At 34.9% G+C, this 27,422-nt stretch overlaps 1 protein-coding gene and 1 long non-coding RNA gene across 2 annotated transcripts; both read left to right on the top strand.

Annotated features, from left to right (window-relative positions):
* The first annotated feature begins 1,794 nt into the window (after nucleotides 1-1,794).
* Nucleotides 1,795-2,556, top strand: LOC120780625. Its single transcript, XR_005705934.1, has 2 exons — nucleotides 1,795-2,248; nucleotides 2,325-2,556. It is a non-coding gene; the product is annotated as an uncharacterized LOC120780625 (long non-coding RNA).
* Nucleotides 2,557-3,264: 708 nt separating this feature from the next.
* LOC120780605 (putative nuclease HARBI1) lies at nucleotides 3,265-4,213 on the top strand. Its single transcript, XM_040112862.1, has 2 exons — nucleotides 3,265-3,851; nucleotides 3,907-4,213. Exons 1-2 carry the CDS (start codon nucleotides 3,657-3,659, stop codon nucleotides 4,057-4,059), a joined length of 348 nt encoding a protein of 115 aa, XP_039968796.1. The 5' UTR covers nucleotides 3,265-3,656; the 3' UTR covers nucleotides 4,060-4,213.
* The last annotated feature ends 23,209 nt before the right edge of the window (nucleotides 4,214-27,422 follow it).

The raw sequence follows: 27,422 nt of genomic DNA, 5'->3' as shown, positions 1-27,422 counted from the left end.
TTATTTGTTTTAAATTATCAATTGTTATTAAAAAAGATATAACAGAGCTATCTTATGCTTATCTTTGTAAAATATTTGACATGATGATCGCTGGTGTAGAAAATGTTTTAGCTTCATTATGGCGTGAGCCGCAAAGTGAATAAGTTCTGTTCTCTTTAAATAGTTGTGTTGTAACAAGCGTATTTTTATACTAAATATATGTACATATTTAAAAAATATAGAAAAGATAAGTGTTGAAATATCGGAAAGCAGAAGTTTTATATGGTTATTGTTGCTGCACATTATTGTAATAACGGGGTAAGCATCAAAATAATTTTCGCGTTTCTGGTAAAATACAAGACTTCTTTAGGTGCATAATTTTAAAATGGCACAATTCCGATTTTTTTGGCGCCGTGATCTGAAGGTACCGTTGGAAGGGGTAATCCGGCAGACTGCGCTACCATCGCAATATTTAATTATTCTATTTTAATTTTAGTTTATCCCGACAGATGGTGCTGCGATCAAATTTAGAAAAATATTTCGTAGTTTAGTGTTATTATTGTGTGATTGTAAGACGTGTCTAATTAAAATATTATTTCAAAAAACTATACATTTTGATAATTTAGTGCGGGATCGAAGTGGATATATTTCTTATCAATTCTTTTTATTAAATTTCGTTCATTAACAACCTCCCTAACCTAAAAATTAATTTGTGTAGCTTAATGAATGCTTTATTTTTTATTATTGTTTGGATTAAAAATTATTTATTTTTGGAAATATTAAATATAAAAAAAGCAAAGAAATAAAATCATAGGTTTTTTACCAAAATTTGTTAAAACAAATATTTTTGGTTAATTAATTAAAATTTCATCTTCAATGAGTAACTCATATTTGTTGTGTATTATTTAACAGTTTCATATTTTTACAGAAAAATGCCACATGGAAGAGCAATATTGGTCGATGTACTCGTAACGCGCATTTGGTCCATGATCGTCGATTTAATAGATCAGTCGTAGAACAATCGGCCAATAATATAAATTAAAAAAATCAAGTTGCACGTACACGTGCAAATGAAAATTCAGGGCAACAAACTCAACGTCTTCGTACTAATACCTTAAGACAACGAAGCGCACGACAACAACCGACCAACGCACATATAGAACATAACCAACAGCGAATGCAGGATAATCGAGCATTGGCACAAGCATCACTTAATCGTCTCGCGTTTGAATATGATCCTGAAATAAACTATTCGTCACATCCATTAATCACGATCGGTAGTACGGACTAAGAGTGTCAACATTGTCATGCAGGAGCAATAATCACATACACGCTGCGCTTACAACCATATTGAATATATGGAGGACCGAGAAATTTTGGACATTTTTGAAAAACCATAACCAATTGGTATAATTGCTCAAGACCCTTTCTAACAGACTACAAAACGACAACTTCGGCATTGTCATTAAAGCAGGCAAAGTTGCAGTGACCCATGTGAACGTCGAGACCATTGTAGAATTATACAAGTTACAAAAAAATCATATGGTCGTCAACAGCTGAGATCACCTGATCGAAATAGTTGATTTTTCGGCAAAGAGATTTAAATAAATGGACTTAAAAATAGTAAAGTCGTTGCAATATATGCGCGTTACCGATATATTTTGGGTGTTCGATTCCCTAGGATGCTTATTCAATATATACAATACTAAACAAAACTACTTGTAATAATTTAAACAAAATAGATATATTCTTCAAATATTTTTAATAAAATAGCAAAAATTCATCAATATTTTGATACAATAAATAAAATTTTAATCAAAGCTAGGTAAATTACATCTTTATGAATTTTAATAATAGAAATATATTTGAAAATTTAACAAAAACGTACTTAAAGTAATAAAATGGATAGCATAACACGGCAACACACTCTTGCCTTTTTAAGGCATTTGGCCGTTTTAGTAGGAGAATATTTAGGAAACCCTAATGAAGTGTCTGGCCTTTGGCCCTGTCTCTCTCATTCATTGGCATTCTTAATGTAATTTCTGCCATTCTAAAAGCTTTCGCTTTCGTATGTATGGGTGAAAATGATAGGATTTGTTACTTATAGGTTTATACAATGGTCGAGACATACGCATACAACGCAGAAATAATACAATGCAAATAATTCAAGACAATCATCGTTCTTACGATGCTTTGCAGTATCCGTTGATATTTTGAGAAGGAGAAGATGGATATCATTTAAATATGAAACAAAGGAATCCAACTGCAGGTACAACTTATAGATTATCTTACAATTTTTTTAAGTCAATAATTTCTGCTTATCTTATGAATATATTCATTTGCAGCTGAAGACAGTTAGTGCTATGAACTCCTACGCTTATCGGTTGATGATTCGTGCTAATGAAAACAACAACATTCTCCGATACAGGCAACTATTTCATCAGTACACGGTCAATTATATGTTGCTTGTTCAAGAGTACGGCTCAAGGATTAACCAAAAATATTGTACAACCAATGGCATTACAACAAATTAAGTTTATGTAAATTACAAAAAATAAATGTTATAAAATAAAATAATTTGAATGTAAGTTTTTTCACCTTTAATTAAAACGACTTAAAATTTTTACTAAACACAACTTCTAGATTTCATTTCACTCATACAGTATACACACACTCACACGCTATGGATTGGTTGAATTGTGATAAATGTACCTGCAATGAGGTTACATATTGTAATGACTTCTTAATAATAATTTGCATCAAAACGGGCCAGATTGTTGCATCTTATTAAAAAAAAGCTTGAAATTTTCGGATTTAAGACGTGTGTATAGGGAAACGTCGGGTCCGCTAGTATTTTATAAAAGTTTTTTATTGTTACAAATATTCACTATTAACAAAAAAATTCTGACATTTTTAGAAAAAAATATTTTAAGCTCGGCCATTGCGCCGCCATTTCCGGTGAACGAAAGAAAAGAAACTGAAAATTTAATTTTGGCAGACATCTTTATAAAAAGTGAAAACTTCCGTGAAAATTTCAGGACATTTTTATTCCAATAGTTGTAATCGGAAAAAAATATCTTCGTCCTAGGGCATTATTCTGTATCTCGATGCGAAAGTAAATTCTATTCGAATTTAATATTCGTCTCGAATGTGTTTTAGCATTCTGTAAAAAAATCGAATTAAGTTTATAAATATGCGAAAGTTGTACCAGTATTTTCGAATGCTAAATGTCAAAATAAAATGAAATAAGTTTAAATTTATTTGAAAAATATGGATTCCGTTGCATTGTGGATGGAGGGCGAGGAAATTATTGAGGAAAGGATTACGAGAAGATATATAAGAAATGAATTTAATATTATGGAATTAATTTAATTTGTTATGTACATATGTATTATGTTCGGTTATAAACTGTTTTTGCATTTGGGATTATAGCTTCATACAAAACTTTAGACTTTCTAAAGGAAGCCTTTGATTATGCCTTAAGAGGCATAACTGAAGAACTAACGGTACCTATAAGATCCACGGCAGTAAATCCAGCTATAAAACTTGCTGTTATTTTAAAATTCCTTGGTCAAGAGGGCTATCAACATCAAATATGGCAAGACCGGTTTGCAGGGTTAGCACAGATCACCACATCTAAATGTATTGCAGAAGTTTTGAATGCTATTGAAAAAACAATGTATCCGAAACACATAAAATTTGAAATGAGCTCACAAGAAAAGCGTGAAGCTAAGAATTATTTTTATTTAAAATTCGGATTACCAGGAATAATCGGTGCTGTTGATGGAACTCACATTCAGATGGTTAGACCAGTAAAAGATGAGCATCTCTTTTTTAATCGAAAGCTAAAGCATAGCATCAATGCTATGGTGGTAAGTTTATATTACGACGTTTTATTCAGACTTATTTATTGTACTTTATAATTAGATTTGTGACCATAACATGTATAGTATAAGAGCTGTAAATGGAGTTTATGGTGGAGCAGTGCATGATGCCCACGTATGCCTTTCAAACGAACGACAATACATGCTATCCAACTATCAAAATGGAGATAAATCTTCATGGTTAATTGGTCGGTGATTTTATTCAAACCGCTTGTACTTGTATTTATATATAGTCTAAGGCTTACTAATTATTCATTATCTATCCTATTTAAGGTGATTCTGGATATCCATTAGAGCCATGGCTCCTTACGCCTTACCGCAATGCAGAAGAAAATTCACTTGAAAGTTTGTACAATGAAAAATTTACAAAAGCAAGATCAATAATCGAGCGTGTATTTGGAATTTTAAAAAGTCGTTTTCGATGCCTTCTTGCTGGAAGAGAGCTTCGCTATGCACCAAAAAAAGTTGTTAAAATTTTGAACGTTTGTTGTGCCCTGCATAACATGTGCCTCATATACAACGTTGCAGCACCAACAGTAATTGAAACTAATGAAGAACGATCTAATTTGGCTTTACCCAACGTAGATCAAAAGGAGTTTTCACGAATTGCGCAAACAATACGAGACCGAATTAAAATAAGCTTGCGTTCGTAAATTAAATAAAGTAACTAAAAAGCAATCAATTTATTTCATTTCTTTCAATTATTCATACATTTCAATAAGTAAAATTAAGGGGGAATAAATATAAAATCAAAGCACAGGTAACGTATAATAGCAAAATAATTTTGTTCACACAGAAATTTACCTTTTTCCACGAAAGCATGTCCCGTATGGGTGGTCCATCTCCACTTAAATTCTCACTCAACCGCTCCCACAAATGTTTACTTGTTTGTTTAGGGTCAGCACATTTTACGTAGCCTTTGGCCAAGTTTGAATTTGGTTCCATAAACTCCACCATTATTTCAAATTGGCTTTGTTTAGTGTGCTGAATTTTGCTAACCGAGTCCCTATTAAAAATAACATTTTTTTTAACTTATCTATAGTATAATATGTAATAAAACTTATTAAAATACTTACATTTTTCAAAACGTCTTTATTCTACAACTCATAAGCTAACGAATGTTTTTGAACTGAAATGGGAAGTCGTTATAACTCAATTCGTAGGATCAAGCATTCTGCCCCTTGTATTCGATACGTGCGTCACAATCAGTCGGGTTACATTACACAGTTTCGGGGCATGATGATTGCGAAACATAATAACGACAGATCCAACTTTGAGACGCAAATGATACGGTGGCATACCAAGCCTCTCCAAAGAATTTAAAAATTCCACTGGATAATTCACGGTGACGTCTTCATTGTTAAGACGATCGATCGATTTTTATGAGCGCAAGTCTCCCAGAATTTGACTTTGAATCTTCCAGTTTAAGTCAACAACGTCGGTATTTTTGACAGCTAACATTGCGCGAGAATCGTAGTTACGATAATTTGGCCAATGTCCGAACATTTGTGATGAGTTCATCTTTCGTGAATTGATAGAGGGAAAATGGAATTGATATCGAACCACCGGAAGTATCAACCGAAATTGTACCATTTCCAATTTTTAGCGAAGGCGATGTATAATGTCTTCGGCAATGTCATTTTTGATCGTATCCCATAATTGACGCGGATTTGAAGACTGATATGTCAAAATGATTATCGCGAAAAGCGAGCGAACTTCATTTTCATTCCAGTGATTAACGTGTTCCAGCAATTGTAATTGCTGGCTTACTTCTCCAAAACTTGCACACACCGTACCATTCACAGTATGCAATGACTCAAATAAAGTTGAACCGCGTACATTAATCAAAAGCAACCGAAGGTAGAAACAATCGTCGTTTTTCGGGTGGATTGTGTAAATTCGTCCTAATGCATTAGTTGAGAACACATCTGGATGTCAATCTACTGGTTGGCCTTGCTTTCTGCGCAACTATATCTTCGACGATGCATTCCATGTATAATATTAACGTATTTCCGAATAGAGCAAAATGTTCTCGCAAATGAATCACAGACGCAAGTTGAGAAAAAACTCGTCAATGTTAATTTTGTTGCTGGCGGTGTTTCCACTAGCTGTACTGTATTCTCTGGGTTGAAATGCACTCTTTGAACATTCTCCAAATTAACTGCGAGACGCACAACAGTCGGAAAACGTTCATGAATTGTAAAAGTAAATATCCTACAAAGCGCTTTATTGCAGTTCACGTATCGACCGTATCGTTCAAGACCAATAATCGCCATGTTCCTTCCTTTGGTGACGTACTTACAAACGTATTTTACCGATTTCACCAAACTGCAATACTCAACATTGATATGAGTTTTGAATGTGAATTAGACAATAATGGTGAATATAGTACGGTCCATGTGTTGTCAACTTCGATATTCACTCTTCTAAATTGAATGCTGAATGTTCTGCCATTGTCGTCTGGTGAGTGACGCTGATAGAGTTGATATCCATCATTTCCAGTTTGTGTTTCCGAAAGAAAAGCACGTGGATAGTGTTTCATGCATTTATTGTCAGACATACAAACCGAAAAGATGAACCATATTGGTTTCCACCACTTCGTATAATACTGGATCTTTCTCTACATCAGGAATTTCCGTAGAAATGATTTCATCAATTTGATCTGGTGTAACCACCATTTACCATCCCAATAATAATGTATGCGTGAAGTATATGTTTAGTCGCGGTAAACGGGTTCTTAAAAAAAATCAAAAAAATCAAATTAGATTGCAACGAGGTGACGTTGTTGGACATCCAGAACAGACTATTTTATTTGATAAAATTTACTTAAAATTAAGCTTATTCTAATTACAAATTGCTTATTAATAATATTCACTTATTTTTAACATATTATTGCTGAATAAGCATTCTTTTATTAATTAAAATAATTCTTACGAAATTTACTTATTAAATTAATTTTTTATTACTTTATTTGTTTAAGCAAATTGCAAAAGCCGGAAATGGTGTTATGTTGCAATTTGCTTTAACAGTTCGTCGTATTTATCAACTGCCTTGTCAGGTGTTAATAATGTTTGTTTGTATTCGTCATATATGAGCTTATTTATCGAATTAGTCTCTTTTTCAATTTTTAATCTGTCACTTTTAACAATCTCTTTTAAGTGTTCAATAGTTGATGAGAAATAATAGTTAATTTTAATTTGTTCGTTAAATGAGTCATTTGTTTATAAAAGATATGTTTGTATATTTTGTCTGTCGTCTTCGTCCATTGTACCAAAAAGCCATTTTGACATACTGCCAATTGCATTAATCAGTCCTCCTTTATTTCTAGATCTAACTGTCATGAGCGTCAGTAGTTTATTTCTTATATCTAATAACTCTCTTTGCAGTACTTCTTTATTTTCCAATTTCATCAAAATTACATTATCTGTCATAGCGTTAATAATATTTTCTAATTCTTGAATGTCAATAATATGTAGTACTATATCGCTATCTTTTGGTATTGCTTGATCTCTAATCTCTAAATCTATGAATCCGTTTTGTTCCTTTACTTCGGTCAAATCTATTGTCCCGTTACAATGTTGTGTCATTAAAGCTATTACTGTCCACATTATCCAAATCTGTAAATTTAAAGGTCTTTTTATATTACTAGTATGGATTTTTTCTAAGTTTTGTTTTCTATATTTAGGCTGTTCCTTGTGCCTAACTGCTTTATAATTTTTTATAAATCCTTCCGTTCTTTGTTCTGTATAGTCTTCCCTGTTCCTATTTAGTTTGCTGATTGTCTTTTCTTTTTGTTGTTCTAAATTTTTCCTTACTATCTCTTTATCTACTTTATTGTTATGTACCTCGTTGGGTGTGAATTTTATTGTAGAATGAAATCTATCATTATAATTCCTAATGGCTTTTTGAATTAGCTGCTTAATTGATACATTTTTATTTAATTTATATAACATTCTAAATTTTTCAGAAATTGTATTATGAAATCTTTCAATGTCTGCATTACCCGTATGACTGTTGGGTTTGGTTAAATGGAGTTCTATATTTTCATTCTTTAAAAATTCCCTAATTCTTGTAGCATTAAATTCATTGTCAGCTACTATTTTCTTTGGTTTTCCTATTTTGGTAAAATAGTCATCTAATTGTTCGATGAATGTTATGTGATTTCTATCAGTTAAAGGATATTCTACTCCATATTTGGAAAATTTGTCTATAATTGTTAAAAAATGGAATCTTTTTATTACATATGTATGTGTATATGTGGATTATTTCATTATTCTTCGTAGGCATTTCTGTATGAAAAAAATTGTGTTTAACAGGTCTCCTATCATATTTTACTTCTTGACATGTTTCGCATTGATTAATTACTATTTGTATTAACTCTCCTAATTTCGGATAATAAATTTTATTTCTAAGTTGATTATATGTTTCTTGTATGCCCGAATGCATACTTTCTCTAATGTGATACAACGAAATTTGCTTATCAGCTTCCACTTCTTTTTCTATATCCTGTGCTCTCATTGTGCTCTTTATAAATTCTAATTGTTTATCATTTGAAAACATTTCTATTAGTTTCTCTTGTACTATGTTGTACTGTCGCTCGGATAATTCCGAATAAATTCCTACTTTTCCTTTTGTTATATATTTTTTAAATATTTCACTCAATCTGTCGAAATTATACTCTGAAATAAAAATAATTCTTTTCCATGTATCTGTTTTAGTTCTTCTGTCTTGTTGTTTGTCAAAATAATTTGTGTTTTATATTTATTAACTATCTCCTCCTTGATATAAAAATGATCTTGTAAATTTTCTTCTGCTGAATGTATTGTTTGCATTGATGTATCGTCATCTAAATTGCTAACCATATTTAGGTCATGCTCAGAAATTTCGTCGGTATTTTCATCTCCATTTCCTTTTATCTCATCTTCATTATCTTGTATTCTGCTAAGAAAATCTGCTACTCTGTTTTCTTTTCCTTTAATATATTCGATGTCAAATTGATATTCACCTAATTTTAACAACCATCTTTGATGTTTTGGTGACATGTCTTTCCCTCTATATTTTGAATGTAAATATTTAATTGGTTGATGATCTGTTACGATCTTAAATTTTCTACCGTATAAATATGGTCTAAAGTAGTTTACGCTCCAAATAATTGCTAAAAATTCCTTATCAGTTGCTAAATAATTTCGTTCATGATTATTTAAGGTTCTTGATGTATAACATATTGGGTGTCCTTCTTGAGATATAAATGCTCCTATTGCATAATTTGTTGCATCTGTAGTTAATGTAAATGCTTTTTCAAAATTTGGATACCGTAAAATTGGATGCGAGCTTATTAATCGTTTAAGTTTTTCGAATGCTTCTATATATGAAGGATCTTTTATATTAATTCGGACTCCTTTTTTTAGATATTTTGTAATTGGTTGTGCTACCTTTGCATAGTCCTTAACAAATTTCCTATAATAACCTGTTATACCTAAAAAGCTCTTAATTTGTTTTCCGTTTTTGGTAATTCTAATTCTTCTATTACTTTGATTTTTTTTGGATTGGGCTTGTGTCCTAAAAATTCTGTTTCTTTTTTCAGAAAATTACATTTATCCATTTGTATTTTTAAATTTTTTGATTCTAATACCTTGAAAATATCTCTAATTGATTGTATATGTTCCTGTAACGTTGTGCTAAAGATTAGTATATCATCTAAGTATACTACGCATGATTTGTTTATAAAGTCTCGTAAAATTTCGTTCATGAGTCGTTGAAAGGTTGCTGGTGCATTCTTTAACCCGAATGGCATTCTTGTAAATTCATACAAGCCATGAGGTGTTACGAACGCTGTTTTACACCTATCTTCCTCTTTGATTGTAATTTGATGATAACCTTTTGCTAAGTCTAGTGTAGTAAAATATTTCGCTCGTCCCAATTTATCTAAAATTGAATCAATGTTAGGAAGAGGATATTTTTCATCTATAGTTACCTCATTTAACTTCCTATAATCGATTACCATCCTGTACTTTCTTTTCCCTGAATTATCCATTTTCTTTGGAATTACTATTAAAGGGCTGGAATATCGAGAATTAATTTTCCTTATAATTCCTTGTTCTTCCATTTCTCTGATTTGTTTTCTAACTTCTTCTTCATGCTGGGGTCGATATCTATATAATTTAGAATTTATTTGCTCTTCTGTAGTAGTTTTTATTTCGTGTTGAATTTCCGTAGTACTTGTTAATTTTTCTCCTTCTTTAAATAAAAGGTTTTCGAATTTTTTCAATAATTTCGTGATTTCTCTAAACTCTTCTGCATTTAGATGATCTAATTTAATTTCTTTTAATTTCTCATTTGTTGTTTCTAGGGTACATATTTCACTGAAATTGTATGGTTTATTTAAAAATTCTGATTCTTTTTTATTTAGTGAAATTTTTCCATCTATTAGATTTATCATCGTGTTTAAATGATTTAATAAATCAATTCCTATTATGAAATTATATTTCCTATTTTTTTAATGATGTCGATCTCCATCTTATATACGCGTTTTCAGGTAAATTGAATTCTTTTGGTGCTTCCGTATGCACTTCATGGGTAATTGTTTCCTTGCTTGTTACTGTTCCTATTGTTATATTATTTTTAAGTGGAATTTTTCGAAATTCGTTCAATTCAGAATCCACTAAACTTATATTCGCTCCCGTATCGATAAGCGCAATATATTTTTTATTTTTAATTCTTATTACTATTCGTGGTAAGCTCTCCGAGGCTTCCTTGTAAAAAAAAATTGATTCATTAATTTCCCTGTAGTCGTCACTTTGTCTTTAGCTTTGCCTAGGTGTTTGCAAGCGATTTTGGCTGCTACTACTGCTAGGGTGTCCTGCTATTCGGGATCTCTCTTGATCTGAATTATTAGTTTCCCTATAATTTTCGAGTTCTCTATAGCTTTGCCTAGGCGTTTGCAAGCGATTTTGGCTGCTCCTGCTGCTAGGGTGTCCTGCCATTTGAGATCTCTCTTGATCTAGTTCTATACTATCTACTTCCATAGGCTCTCCTCTATCTAGTCTTACTTGGTTTGAGTTTATATTTCTCCTCTCTCTACCTGAGTTATTATCTTTATATGTTGGGAACCTTTGCCCATATTGGTGAGAATTATTATCTCTATTTCCTTTCTGTTGGAAATTCTGTCTAAATTGATTAGAATTGTTATCCACATTTCCCTTATTTTTGAAAAAATTTGGAACATTTTGCCTATATATTTCTCATTACTATTATTGTAGTATTTTCTATTGTTGTTGTATTGTCCGTGCTGTCCATATGCTAGTTTGGTTTTTTTAAATTCTGGCCTAATACATGTATCCTCATATCTTCTTTTTGTCATTATCTCTATAATATTATAAAGATCATGTTCCTCGTAAATTTTGTCTAATAATGTCCCCTGTGTCATTTCTTTAATTATGTTCACTAAAAGACTGTCCACGTTGGTCATGTCTATCTCTACATCGTCCTTATAATATATTCTAAGTTCATCAGCTTTGTATTTGATATTTTGTATAAGTATTGCTAACTCACTCACCGTGTTTGCCTTTATACTGCATATTCTTCTGTATACTTCATGGAGTTCCAGATCAGGTTTATATCTTAACTTCAGCGCTTTCTTGATTTCCGTCCAGTTGTCCGGGTGCGGTAAATTTATTATAACGTCCTTTGCCTCCCCTTGTATCGTCCTATAATATATTGCCCTGGTGGCTTCCTTTCTGACTTCCTCATCTCTTATATTTGACAGTAGATATTCGATGCTGCTCATAAAAGAATTTATTGTTACTTCTCCTTTTCCCGTGAATGTGGGTATGTGTTGAATGTCTTTCATAATTCGTTGTAGGTCATTTTCATTGGTTGCTTGACGATGTTGGAGATCGACATACGCTTGTCGAAGTTGCTCCAACTGCTGCTCTCTTCTGCTCAGTTGCTCTATGAGCTCTACGTTGGGTATTTTAATCTGCTCTTGTTCCATTTTTCTGTTGTTATCGAATATTTGTTGCCTCGATGTTTTGATTTCGATGGTTTTCCTCGTTATCTTCGCTAATTTTGGTGACTCCACGCTTTTGTTTTTCTTTTCGTGTTCACTGCAAAACTTGTTTTCTTTCGGATATTTTCGGTGGGTTAACGCCTTTAACTTTAGGTCGTTTTCACTGCGAAAAATTATTTTATTTTATTTTTGTTATATCCTGGAGGGTCTGGTCAACTTCCTGAGTTGGCTACAGATTCGCAGGATTTGTTTGGGTGTTATAGTAACGTTTCACTATCCTTGTAAATTTTTACTAAGGATTACCGACTGCGCCAATTATATGTTTAGTCGCGGTAAACGGGTTTTTAAAAAAAGTCAAAAAAATCGAATAAGATTGCAACGAGGTGACATTGTTGGACATCCAGAACAGACTACTTTATTTGATAAAATTTACTTAAAATGAAGCTTATTCTAATTACAAATTGCTTATTAATAATATTCACTTATTTTTAACATATTATTGCTGAATAAGCATTCTTTTATTAATTAAAATAATTCTTACGAAATTTACTTATTAAATTAATTTTTTATTACTTTATTTGTTTAAGCAAATTGCAAAAGCCGGAAATGGTGTTATGTTGCAATTTGCTTTAACAGTTCGACGTATTTATCAACTGCCTTGTCAGGTGTTTTTACAAACGTAGTCGTACATGTAACTCGTGCGGCAAACCTCTCTTTTGCCACTCAGCAGAGTACATCTAGCATCTAACAGCACCACATATACGTTGCTTCAAGATAAAGGCTATCAAACATCGTAACTGTTGTTTGAAAAATCATGCTGTGACATCGTGACGATCGCTTGCTGATTGACCGCGATCCATAATTCCTCACATTTGTCACCGCATCCTGGAAGTACTTTTTGCCTTGCCTGGCCTTGGGTTGCCATATATATATATACGTTGATGGCAAAAAGAACGCCGACCGATATTAGGGCGACCTCTTCGTGGCTTCGTAACAAATTTCAATCTGCAATTGACCTCTTTGTATGAAACACACGTAAAATTTTCACTGAATAATTTTCGATAATGTTTCTTTTGAATAGCCGGAATAAAAAAGCAAGCGACCGAAATTGAACGATTCAAATAATTTACAAATCAAAATATTGAAAAACAATACAAACAAAAATTGAAAAAAAAAATTTTATGGAAAAAAGTTACTTTTTGGAATTATCCAATTTTCCGACTTTTCTTAATGACAAGTATAAGGTATTTTTATTTCAAAATCCTTCTTTGATCCACAGCGAACAACCTCTGAAAATGTCATCAAGATTGGTGCAGCCGTTCTGTTAGCGCTCCCAGTTCTCATTTAATTGATATTCGGGATTTTGAAACAACCTTTACTCAATTGGTGATGTCGGGGTGATCGACGTGTGTTTGCCGGTATGCCAAATAAAATAAAAATTATTAGGATTTGATAATAATAAAAATTTGTATATTTGAGGGTATATGTAGCGAACAAGTGTGATATAAAGATGTGGGTTAATTGTATATACAATTATGTGGCTATATGTGAGTGGGTATAATTGTGTGTTGTTTTATGAATATAACTACAATTATAATAAATTCATATTTAAATGTAACCTGATGTGTTTTTTTACTCCAGCGTTGAGACCTTTGATTCTGCTGCTGTGGTTATTGTTGCTGCTAATACTGCTGCTGTTGTTTTGGCGCCTATATGTCCGTCCGCTGTGGTATCTCTTTTTTTTTATTGTGTGTTTCTGTGTGTTGGCTAATTCGTTGTTATGTTGGCGCTGTTGGGTGTTTTATGCATTGTCCTCTAATTCGTATTTAGACGAGTTAGGAGGACAATGCAGGGATGAATTCATTTGGTATGAACATCCCGGCCGCCTTGCAGTGTCTGCGAATAAAAAGATTTTTAGATCTATTTTGATTTGGGTAAATGAGTATTGTTATGAACGGGTGTGAGGTATACTTGGGTTTAAATCGCACAAGCACCGGTTAAAGTCCAACCGAGTACGGTATTTTGTACGATCACGGTGCTATTATCGGGGTGCGAGTCGAGGTACGTTTTCGGTAACCTCAGTCTCTGAACCAGTTCTGACGCAATAATAGTCACCTTTCGGGTCGGGTTGGTTATGGCTCGTATTTTGTTCCATTTGTCATCGTGTTTGACTTTGATCATGACAGTTGGTATGAGGGTCGGCTTGGCCAGTAACGTGGGTAGATCTTTTTGTCTATATGATCTTACTTCGCTTTTTGATGTTTTCTTTGGCTCTTTGCAGAACAACCTGGGGTGCCCATGTAGGGTTGAATGGTGCTCCCCATTACACGTGGCACATCGTTTTTTACTTCTGCACTTTTGGGTAGAATGCGATCTGGCCAAGCAATTGACGCAATACTTTTACTTAATGACTGCGTCAAACTTTTCGTTGATGTTCATTTAAGTGAATTTTGAACATGTTACCAGTCTATGATCTTTTTTACACAATCCACAGGCGACGTGTTTGTGTATTCATTTTGATGAACGGCTGATAGTACGCCGGGCCGTGCGATGGGTACTTCCCCGCTCCTCTCGAATAGGGGAAAGGGTCGCTTTAAAGCGATGAAGACGTATTGCCAGAGTTCCCTCGTCGGAGAGTGGGCTGATGCTACGGGTTACGCTGAGTAATCCCACAGTGATAGTGGGGCTGCTTTGGCGGCTGCAAATTGGCTTCGTACTGGTTTGAGGGCCCATGTCACTATAAGAAAATAAGATTAATAATTTGGTAAAGTGACTATTTTGGTTATTGGGCGGGTAATTGTTCCCTGAGAGGTACGCATGTCAACTACTCTTGCTTTATTGTCTGCACCGAGATACGTTTTTTCTATGCGACCAAGTCTCCACTCATTTAGGGGTAGAGTTTCTTGACGTATAACTAGCATATCGTTGACGTCTATATTGCTCTGAGTGTATTGTGGAGTTCTTTCAAATATTCTTCTTGCCATCGTTTGCAGAAGTGTTGATGGAGTATCTTCAGTTTCTGCCATCTTTGTGCGATGCTTAGCTGTGCACCTTCAAAGTTGGGTTCTGTTGAGATTAATAAAGGGGTACCTATTAAGAAATGGCCTGGAGTTAAAGGTTCTAAATAAGTTGGGTTTTCACTTAATGGGCTTAAAAGACGAGAATTCAAGCAACTTTCGATTCGGGTTAAAAGGGTGGCTAGTTCTTCGAAAGTGAATTTCTGGTTTTGAGACAAGTTTCAAGTGGCTCTTTAAACTTTACACTCCTGCTTCCCAGAGTCCACCCATGTGTGGAGCTCCTAGAGGATTAAAGTGCCAGTTAATTTTTTGGTGTGCTTCACTAGTTGTTAATTGAATTTTCAATGACTTCATGAATTATCGCCAATCTTTAATTAAAAGTATAGACGCTCCAACGAAATTAGTACCATTGTCCGAATAGAGATCGGCGGGACATCCGCGCCTGGAAAAGAAACGTGCGAATGCGGCCATGAATGCGTTGGTGGTGAGATTACTTACTGGCTCTAGATGTATTGCTTTGATTGCAAAACAAACAAATACGCATACATAACCTTTTGTAATCAGACATGCTCTGCCGGTGTAATTTTTTATGTCTTAGGGAGCGGCGAAATCGATTCCTGTTGCTGCGAATGGACGGGTTAAGGTGGTACGTTCTGCGGGTAGTGCTGCCATAATCTGAGTAGTGTTGCGCTTTTTGTGCAAAACGCAAGTTTTGCACTGATAAATGCTAGACTTGATGAGGGTTTTCAGCTTCGGTATCCAAAATTCCGAACGCATAAGTCGTAAGACTAGATGGTTGCCGCCATGAAGGGTTATTAGATGGGTAAATTGGGTGAGTAGTTTGGCTAATCGACTGCTATAGGGTAGTAATAATGCCGCTGAATTGCTCAACCTACTATTAACTCGCATTATTCCTTTGGTATCGATTAAAGGGTTTAGTGTCAAAATTGTACTTTTTTTGGGAATGCTGATTTTCTGGGTTAAGGCTTCATACTCTTCCTGGAAATACTTCTTTTGGGATAAAATAATTAGCTTCGTACGGGTAGTGTTGAACTCTTCTGGAGTTATTTCCAACGTTGTGTCTGACTGTTGTGATTTATTGGATGACGCATTCTAACAGAATCTGAACAAATATGCTACAACTCGAATGGCTTTGGGTAAGGATGAGAATCCAGTATATCCTCTTGTGTTGTGTTCACGAAGGTCTTGATTGGTCGGAGTTCCAGTGTTGTATCGATTGATTTTTTGGTAACTGGCCAGTGTTTCGGATCGATTGTTAGCCATTGGGGTCTGTGCCACCTGGGGTCATTGTTAACCATTTCCAGAGGTGTGCTTCCGCGAGTAGCTAGATATGCCGGATTGTCTTGACTTTCGACGTGAGTCCAATTTTCGGTTCCAACCTTTTCTTCGATTGTGGCAATTCGGTGGGATACAAAGGTTGTCCATGTGCATGGGGGTTTGCTAAGCCATGAAAGAACAATTGTGGAATCCGTCCAAAGATGAGTACGGTATTGGGTTATACTTAGTTGGGGTAGTGTTGCATCCACCAGATTCGCCAGAAGAATAGCTCCGCAATTTTCTAGCCTTGGTAACGATATAGTTTTTATTGGGGCCACACGAGTCTTGGATACCAAAAGGGTCGTCCAGGTATTTGTATTTCTACAAACACTGATATATAGGGCTGCTGCGTAAGCTTTTTCAGATGCGTCAGAGAATCCATGAAAATTGATGATCACCGATGTCGAAAAGTGGGTCCATCGAGGAATTTCAATGAGATTTAAGGAATCGTAGTCCTTTATGAATATTTCCCATCGATGGAGAGTTAAGGGTTTCAGACACTTATCCCAATCGGATTTATCAAGCCATATCTGTTGCATTATTATTTTTGCTGTGACTACAACGGGGCTGAGCCAACCAGCTGGGTCAAACAATTTTGCTATAATCGATAGTACTTCTCTTTTAGTATACGACGTTTTATCTTGAATAGGGTTGATGAGAAAAAAGAACGCATCTTTTTTGCATTCCATCTGATTCCTAGTGTTTTTGTGTTATTGGATTCTGGTAAACTGAGTGAGTTGGTATCCAATAGATGTTCTTGTGGGATTCCAGATAAAACTTTTGGGTCATTTGAGGTCCATTTGCGTAGAGCGAATCCTGGGGACTTCAAAGATGAAGTGAGTTCATCTCGTGCCATTATCGCTTTTGGTACGTCATGTGCTGCTGCAAGTACATCATCAACATACATTCCGTTTCGAAGTATCTCTGCTGCCAGTGGGTGGGTTCCTTGTACATCATCCGCTAATTTGAGGAGGGTACGGATAGCTAGAAATGGAGCACAGTTAATACCAAACGTAACAGTTTGTAATTCAAAATCTTCTATAGGGTCGTTAGGGGATTTCCTAAATAAGATTCTTTGAAACGGAGTGTGTCTGCTTTCAACGAGAATTTGGCGATACATTTTTTGAATATCTGCGTTGAATACGATTCGTAACATTCGCCATTTTACTACTAGGGTTACGAAGTCTGCTTGCAGAATGGGTCAAGTATGTAGTACATCATTGAGGCTGTTCCTGTTCAAGGTGGGGCATGATGCGTTGTATACTACTCGGAATTGAGTCGTTATGCGATCCGGTTTGATGACTGCATTTTGAAAAAATTGAGCTAGAGCTATGTGTCTTGAGTTGTTCTGGGGTTTTAAAGGGTAATGTTACCACATAGCGCCCATTTGAGTTTCTGTGGGCTGTATTTTTATAAATTTGCTCACAAACTATATCTGAAGTTGAGAGTAGAGGCTTTCTTGGAACTTCTTCAACTTCCCAGCATTGTATGAGCAACTTGTCTGGGGTCATCTTACTGAAAAATGACATTATTGAGGGTGATAAGGGTTTTTATGGTGTGGGTCCGGATAGAATCCAACCGAATTCCGTTTCTTGGGCTAGAAGGGTCCCGAATACATTTCTCCGTACACCACTGAGAATTATTTGTGGGTACAGGTCACTTCCGATCAATATGTCGACTGGTCTGGGTTTATAAAAGTGAGGGTCAGCTAAACTAAAACCAAAATCTGTATTAGTAATGATCGTATTAAGTGAGTGAGTGGGTAAATTATCGGTTAAAGTTTTTAAGATAAATGCATGTGTTGTTATTTTAAACTCCTTTCTTGTCGGGGAACGAAGGGTGAGTTCACAAATTTTGGAGGGTGCTGCCGAAACGGTGTTATTCAATCCAGTCACTTGTGCATTTTTCCTGAACGTGGGTATGTCCAATTTTCTCTGTGGTCTCTGACCCGAAGTCGACTAGTGCGCGAGCTGCGAATATTTGCCATTTGTATAAAACTTGGACTACAGCAGTACCTAACATAATCTGCTTCCCACTGAAGTTTTGTGGGTCTTGGGTTTTATTTTTAGTGGACTGTAAGAGGGTTGTGTAGGCTTGCGGATTTATATTGGTATTAAGGGTTTGTGAGGTACTACTGTTGTTTGGGTCAAGAGGCCAGTTTGAGGCTCTCGATCCTTGCGGGGGGGGATGGGGAACTGGTTGGTGTATCCCTATGCAGAAGAGTGTTATGTTTCTTTCTGCTCTTGCATTCTCTGAAATTGTGAGATAATGCAAGGCAATTGAAGCAATAACCATTATTTTTTATTGTGGTTATTCGGGTCTCAACATTTATTTGTAAGAACTTTGGGCATTCTCGAATTGAATGTTGTGTTCTACAAAGCTTACAACTTTCAATGTCTTTAGGTTTTTTTGAGAAGTTTTTGCATCTAACTGGGTGTGCACTAGCATGTGAAAAATTCAAGGTCGAAGTTCCGGAAACATTAGCGAGAAATGTGCTGAATTTCCTGTCTTTTCCTTTTCTATAGGATCCACTGTCGGATTGAGTCACTTGAACGGGGTCAGTTAGATTTCCTACTGCTTCCAAAGATTTATATCGATGAGTGAGAAACGCGTCGAAAGTTTTCCAGGGTGGTATTTCCGAGTTATCTTCTAGGGTGTCCTCGAAATAATGAAGTAGGGTTTTGGGCAGTTTCAATCCGCATAAGAAGATTAAGATGGGGTCCCAGCTACTAGCGTATATGTAGACGTTGTGCAGATCTGTGAGACAATTGAATCATCGCCTCGAATAACGTTGTAAGTGACATTTTTTGGCAATCCTGTTGTTTTGCAAATTACCTTTAATAATGCTCTCCCGTATCATGAGAGCGCAAAATTTTGCAATATCCATCAGTTTTTAGCCATTGAGCTGCGTCCCAAAGTCAGTAGTGAGTGGGAAAACGTTTTAAATGCTGGTAATTATTGCAAATTTAGAGGTGTGGAGCACCATTCAAAAGTGCAATAAAGGAAAAAAACGTAAAATAAATTATGAAAATTGGAAAGATATAAGTAATAAGAGGCTGAGAAATAGTGGAGAAGCATATTCAGGAAGAAAGTTGTACATAAAAAAAATTCTCCAGAAACGGTAATGTGGAAAAACGTTGTAAGTGTAAGCTGTGTCAATATCAGTTTTGTTTTTGTATTCATCAGAGTTTGAACTGCGCTTTTTATCTACAGTGCTAAAGCTTCAAATTGGAGACTATTCAGAAGCATTTCTCTCAATTTTATCAAATGGAATTGAAAGAACCGTAAAGAAGAAGAGTTTCAGAGGGCACATTACGTCGAAATGTAACAGTGAACTATTTTCTACCACAGCACAATGAGAGAAATGTGAGAGTGTGCAAACAAATGATTTGTCATACCTTTCAAGTGACACAACGAAGACTTCAAATTTTAGTTGAAAAACTGAAGGCGGGAGATAGTTTGAGTGATCAGCGCGGACGGACATGATAATAGGCCGAATAAAAAAGTTAGTGCTGAAAAGAAAAGTGTGATGGAACACATAGAAAGCTTTCCTTGTCAAGAAAGTCACTACAGTCGTTCTAGTTCAAAAAAAATTGCCTCCATCCAGATTTAACTATTACAAAAATGTTTAAATTATTCAAGGAAAAATATCCAGATAGAACTATAAGTTATAATACATACAGAGATATATTTAACGCAGAATTCGGTTTGCGGCTTGGATTACCAAGGTCCGACACTTGTAAGCACTGCGATAAGTATTATATAGAAACGATTGCCGCTGAAGACCAGAATAAAATAAGATGCATAGAGAAACTGGCAGAGGCACATCACAAAAAGGCTGAAAAAGCATATTCTAAGCTGAGTGATGACACAAAGTCAGCATTAGGCAGTTCCCATATTGTTGCGCTTTGCGTTGACTTACAGCAAGTGATTTATACTCCAAATCTCACACATACGGATGTCTTTTATCAGCGGCAGTATTCGAATTACAACTTCTCTATACATAATTTGGGGCAAAATACTGTTGACATGTATACTTGGCATGAAACAGTTGCAAAAAGGTGTGCAGCTGAAATCGCTTAATGTATTTTAAGACACATCAATTCCACCTACGCCATTTTAAAAGCTGGAGGTGTGAGAAAATTAATTATTTGGTCCGACAGATGTGTGGGTCAAAATAATAATTGGACCATGATCACTTTAATTTACCATCTAATAAAAATTAAATACTTTTCTGAAGCTAATCAGAAATTTTTAGTTTCTGGACACAGCTTTTTACCGTGTGATCGAGATTTCTCTCGAATTGAAAGGAAAAAGAAAACAGCGCGGATTTATACCCCAGTAGATGTTCACGAAATGATTAAATCAGCTAAGTCTTCTAACCCTTTCAGGGTGCATCAAATGCTTCAAATTGACTTTAAAAACTTTGATGTTCTCATAAAAAATTTAAACAAAAATACGTGCAAAATAACCTAAGGTAGATGGCTCCAAATTACTGCAGATGACATGCAAGTTTTACGTCTCAGAATGAATCACAGTACTAGCGAACCATGGCATTGTCACAGCTTAAGAAAAAAGTCAAAATGTCAGCAGAAATATGCGCGAGATATATTACGTCCATATGAATTACCAGTTCTTCGAAAGAAACCAATAGCGATTTCTGCTGAAAAGAAAAAAGACTTGTTAGCAATGGCGGTATATTTGCCCAATCAAGATGCTGAGTTTTATAGGGCCATTTGTAGTTAAGTTAACTTCAACTCTTACATGAAAACTAAATTGCCGCTTTGTTTCTTCTTCTTTATTGAAATAAAAAACTGAAATAGAAGCATTATTGTTTAATTTATTATTACTATTTACCCCAGAAGATGTTGGTTCTTTAATAAAATCTGTAATTACGCAGAGTATTGCGTTATTTTAATAAGAAAGTATATTTTGTAATTATTAAAACTTTATATTTTCCTTTAACCAGTAAAATTGAACTCGATATTTAATTTTTAATTATCACTATCAGTGTGGAAAAACGATGTAAGTGCCATCGGTTATGATGCTGCGTGTAGTGCAAAAACGTGTTATCGTCGCTACAAGCAAGGCGTTTACAACGTTAATACATTAAAAACAAGTAAGGAAGGGCTAAGTTCGGGTGTCACCGAACATTTTATACTCTCGCATGATAAAGTGATAATCGAGATTTCATTATCCGTCATTTACATATTTTTTTATTTTGCTGTAAAATTAATTAGATTAGATCAATTTGTGTACTTTGAGTATTGAATTGTATTTTCACTTCCTAATGTATATATGTACATATTATACAGAGAAGGCATCAGATGGAATTCAAAATAGCGTTATATTGGAAGAAGGCGTGGTTGTGAACCGATTTTACCCACATTACGTACATATCATCAGGGTGTTAAGAAAATATTTTATACCGAATTTCATTGAAATCGGTCTAGTAGTTCCTGAGATATGGTTTTTGGTCTATAAGTGGGCGACGCCACGCCCATTTTCAATTTTTAAAAAAAGCCTGGGTGCAGCTTTCTTCTGCTATTCCTTCCGTAAAATTTAGTGTTTCTGACGTTTTTTGTTAGTCGGTTAACGCACTTTTAGTGATTTTCAACATAACCTTTGTATGGGAGGTGGGCGTGTTTGTTATCCGATTTCCTCCATTTTTGAACTGTATATGGAAATGCCTGAAGAAAACGACTCTATAGAGTTTGGCTGACATAACTATAGTAGTTTCCGAGATATGTATAAAAAACTTAGTACGGGGCGGGGCCACGCCCCTTTTCCAAAAAAATTACGTCCAAATATGCCCCTCCCTAATGCGATCCTTTCTACCAAATTTCACTTTAATATCTTTATTTATGGCTTAGTTATGACACTTTATAGGTTTTCGGCTTCCGCCATTTTGTGGGCGTGGCAGTGGGCCGATTTTGCACATCTTCGAACTTAACCTTCTTATGGAGCCAAGGAATACGTGTACCAAGTTTCATCATGATATCTCAATTTTTACCCAAGTTACAGCTTGCACGGACGGGCGGACGGACAGACAGATATCCGGATTTCGACTCTACTCGTCACCCTGATCACTTTGGTATATATGTATAACCCTATATCTGACTCTTTTAGTTTTAGGACTTACAAACAACCGTTATGTGAACAAAACTATAATACTCTCCTTAGCAACTTTGTTGCGAGAGTATAAAAATTTAAACAGCGAACTTTGTTAATACTGTACATTTTTTTTGTTTAAAACTTTTGTAAAATATTAACAAAAGATGTAATATAAATAAATATTTAAGCAAAAACGTTCCTGATTTTGTAGTTATTTACATATATAGCCGTAAACATGTCTCTGAATGAAGGCCAGGTTGCGAAATCTGCAAGGGGGTAGATGAATTGAGGGTCCTATGTCCCGCGATGAATATTCCTCTGAAACTCGTTCCTTTATTATTGGAGTTGGGGTCTTGATATCATCAATAGATTGATTAATGGATCCTAAACATATCAAATACAATTGATGACCATTTTTAAATTTTTCTTTGATTTTTGCAAAATCAATAGTTTCACCGGATTTTTGTTGGGTTCTACGAAAGGCATCGTACGATTTGTTTGCCTTGTCGTATATCGCGTTAAGTTCAACCCTTTTTATTGACTCATTTTCGGGTTGGGTGTCGTAATGCTCCTCAATATATTCGAATAAATCCGTAATACAAAATTTGAACTCTTCCATTATTATTAAAAATTCACTTAACCGGGTCGTAACAATGAATCAAATTGAAATAAAACAAATATAAATTTTTTTTTTTTTTTTATTTAACTTTCTTTATTTACAATCTATCTACATTAAGATATTCAGTAAATTAGATCTGGTAGGTAATGGCAGAGGTAGATTTGTCCTTGAGCAAATCTACATAAAGGATTACTTAATTTTTTACATATACATAAGTAAAATATAATTAACTTAGGTTATTAAATACATCCAACAAAAATTCATTTTTTTTTTTTTTTTTTTTTTTTTGTTCCAGACTTAAATCTAATAAAGTTTTAGAGAAATGGTAAATCGAAGATATGAGAACGTTTTAGCCGTATAGTTTCATAAGTTGTATCTAACAGACAAACAGCAATTGGGTTATCTAAGATATCTAGCACTATATTTAGGGATCTCATTTTTTATAAAGGGAATACCTAGGTCGTTATGGATAGCTTCATTGGTAACAAACCATGGGGCGTTAATAAGTGACCGCAATGTTTTTGATTGATAACGTTGCAAAATCTCCACATTGGACTTACTGGCAGTACCCCAAAGCTGAATGCCGTATGTCCATATGGGTTTGAGGATAGCTTTGTAGAGCCGTATTTTATTTTCTATGCTAAGTTGAGACTTTCGACCGAGCAACCAGTACATGCGTTTAGTTTTGATTTTTAATTGCTGCTGTTTAGCCTGAATATGACTTTTCCATGTAAGACGTCGATCTAGATGCATCCCTAAATATTTAACTTTATCCCTAGTAGGAATCTGCTTATTATTTAAAAATACAGCAGGACACTCCTCTTTTCTTAATGCAAATGTGACATGTGTAGACTTTTCAGAGTTAACCTTTATTTTCCATTTGTTGAGCCAAACTTCCAGCATATTCAGTTGGTTTTGAAGTAGAGACGAAGCTTCTATAGGGGTACCACTAGAAGCGATAAACGCTGTGTCATCAGCAAAAGTTGCTACCTCTATTTCTCGTAATGTGGGCATATCTGATGTAAATATTGTGTATAGGACTGGACCCAAAACACTACCCTGCGGTACACCAGCATTAATGCTGTAGATTTCTGATGAGGCATCTCGGTGCCTTACATAAAAGTGTCTGTCACTTAAATAAGATTTAAGCACTAAATAGTAATGTGCTGGCATTAGCCTTTTTATTTTGAAGAGGAGTCCTGGATGCCATACCCTGTCAAAAGCTTGTTGAACGTCTAAGAAGGCTGCAGAACAGTATTTTTTTTCTTCCAGCGCATTTGTAATTACATTTGCCACCCTATGGCATTGCTCTGGCGTACCGTGTCCTATTCTGAACCCAAACTGATGTTCAGGTATGATATTTTGATCCTCAATTACTGGTAACATTCTTTGCAAAAATATTCTTTCGAATATTTTCGAAAATGTTACCAGTAAGCTAATAGGACGATATGACGTAAGACAGCTTTCAGGCTTATTTGGTTTTGGGACCATGACCACAGTGGCACATTTCCATTGTGTGGGGTAATGATTTATATTTAAAATAGCATTATATATTAATGTGAGAAACTCGATAGCTTTTTCCGGAAGAATTTTAACAACTTTGCTATCAATATAGTCGTAGCCGGGTGTTTTACTATTATTTAATCTACGTACTTCCATAGCAACTTCGCTATTTGATATCTTGCTAATGGGGAGGTCCATTTGACACGGAGATTCTAAAAAATTTAGAATCTCTGTTTCATCACTACTAGTACCTAAAGAATTAGGTTGAAAAATTTGGTAGAGGTGTTTAGCAAAGGCCTCTGTTTTGGCTTCATCACTCCTGCAAAATACCCCATTTGAGTCCCTAACTGTTGCGTTTCGTTTGGTTGGTCGTTTAAGATACTTGGTAGCTTTCCAGAGTCTGTGCTCATCGTTTTTAGTGGGTTCAAGGCTTTTAATAAACAAACTGAAGGATTCATTCTTCAGTTCAGATAGCTTTAATTTTAGTAGCTTGGTTGCTTTATTAAGTGCTCTCTTTTCAGCTGGGTATCTATTTAGCTGCCAGGCTTTTCTTAATCTTCTTTTTTCTTTAATTAGACCCAACACTTCAGCAGGAACCTGTAAATGATCAGTAAAAGTCGGCTGGTTTCTTATCGGGCTAGATAGATATGCAGCCTCATGAACCAGGTTTGTAAACGATTCTACCGCTGAATCCAATTCGCCACCATTTTCTAAGGGCACGTTAAGGTCAATATGTTTATCGATCCAATATTGGAAGGATTTGAGATCGGTTTTCGGGGTAAGGATCTTATATTTTTTGGAAGTCTGGTAAACATTTTCATTATATGAAACAATTAAAGGCGAGTGATCTGAACTTAGTTCATTACTGTCCTGAATGTTTAATTTATATCTGGGTAAACCAGAGTATATCACAAAATCGAGAAGATCTGGATTTTTTCTTGGGTCGCTTGGCCAATATGTTGGAGTGCCTGTTGATAAAATGGAAAAATTTCTTTGGGTAATACATTTTTCAAGTTCTCTGCCCTTAGGATTTATGATCCTAGAGCCCCACCAAGGGTGCTTTGCATTGAAGTCCCCACCTGCCAAAAATTTTGAACCAAACTGTCTAAAAATATCAACGTATTGGTCTGTTTTAAGGTTAAATCTTGGAGGAAAGTATACAGAGTATATTGGTAACTCATGGTTGTCACATTTAACTCTAACTCCTGCTGCTTGTAGATATTGTTCTCTAACTTCTTCCAGACATTCATATTTGATTCTGGATTTGATTAAAATGGCGGAACCCCCATGGGCTCTGTTGCGCGGATGGTTTGCACATATAAGATCATAACCGATGATTTTGAAGTACGATTTAGTTGTGAAATGGGTTTCAGACACCAAGAAAATGTCTATATTGTTTGTATTTAGGAATAATTTTACTTCCTCGGTATGATTAGTCAGACCATTGGCGTTCCAAATAGCTATTCGGAGACCTACTTGCATAGTTTTTCCAAAAGAGTGGACATCATTTTAAACAAACTTTGAGTAAGCTCAAGCTGTTTAGAAAATAAGGTTTCAATTTTTTCAAGAACGTTGTTTTCTGAATTTAAATTACTTTGAACACATTGGGCATATGATATATTAGGGTTGGCATACACATTTTCTGTTTGTTTATAATTATTCAGTTGGGGAAATTATGAGAGGCATGGGAATATGATGGGAAATTGTTTCTTTTATCAGTCATATTCGATTTTTTGGCAAGGTTTTGGTACACCTTGCATCCCTTGTAATTTGCTGGATGGCTTTGTAAACAATTAATACATTTGGCAGGCGTATCTTTACTTTTAACGCATTCAGCTGTTGGATGGTCCAGACCGCACTTCACACACCTGTACGATTTTGTACAATATGATTTGGTATGCCCAAACTCTTGACAGCGATGGCATTGTACAACATCATTTACCTTTTTTGGAGGGTCAACCTTAACAATAGCGTTACCAAGATATTTTAAATTAAAGATATTTTTATTGTCATTGCTTGGTTCTAAGTCGACAAAATGCATGCATAAAGGCATATTCGTAAATCTACTTCGTATATTGCTAACGTTCCTAACTTTAAAACCCAACGCTTCTATTTCTTCTTTTATGTCATCTACTGGAGTAGAGAAATGTAAGTTTTTTAAAACAATTCTATACGCACGCTTTTGTTTAAGCTGGTACGTATGGTAGTTAATTTCTTTTTCTTTCATATCTTTTACCAGAGATCTGTATGACCCTATAGATTTTACCATTACTCGAATTTGGCCGTCTCGCAAAGCTTTATAACTAAATTCGGATTTATTAATAATAGTTTCGAAATACTTAATCATACCGCTAATATCTCTAATATTTGGTACAATAATTGGTGGTGGTTTTGGTGTATTCTCTTCTATGTTTTGATCCATTATGTTATTGCTATCCGATTCGTCTTGTAGCCCGGCAAACATGTTCGTGCTGTTGGAATTGCTGCTGATGTTATTGTTGTTGAGTTGAGTTGTTGGAATAGAGTTATAGCTATCCGCTAAGTTTGTATAGTTGTTTGTTTTTGTTCGTTTTTGAACAATAGTGGGAGAGCCTGATTGAGGTCTTTTATTAGTCACAGTTTGCCATTGCATTGTATTATCACTTTCGTTTCTCAATTCATTAGCAGAACTGACATTTTGCATGCTCAAAGTTGTCATATTTGTTGAATTATTTAATAACTCAACATTTAGGTTTGTTATTTCTGTTAAAAGAGTCCTTGACTCATTATTAATTAATGTTGTTCTCTTCATCGAGTGACCTTGCTCGAAAGGTGAGCACTGGTCACTCATTTATGTATTCACGTGGTCGATTTAATTAATAAAGTTTTATGAATAGATTTTTATTTTATTTATTCTCAAAAATAATAAAAAGTCAATTTAGCTTTTCTAATCCACATGTGCACTTTTTCACTCTCTTCAC

This window comes from Bactrocera tryoni, unplaced genomic scaffold, assembly GCF_016617805.1.
Source record: "Bactrocera tryoni isolate S06 unplaced genomic scaffold, CSIRO_BtryS06_freeze2 scaffold_25, whole genome shotgun sequence".
Lineage (NCBI taxonomy): Eukaryota > Metazoa > Arthropoda > Insecta > Diptera > Tephritidae > Bactrocera > Bactrocera tryoni.
Note: the sequence above shows the minus strand (reverse complement) of the source record. Positions and strands in the feature narration are given on the sequence as shown.

Excerpts from the sequence above, each read along its gene's own strand:
- LOC120780605 (XM_040112862.1), top strand. The coding sequence starts at position 3,657 with ATGTATCCGAAACACATAAAATTTGAAATGAGCTCACAAGAAAAGCGT. Across the intron at positions 3,852-3,906 it reads ATAGCATCAATGCTATGGTG|ATTTGTGACCATAACATGTA; the intron begins GTAAGTTTATAT and ends CTTTATAATTAG.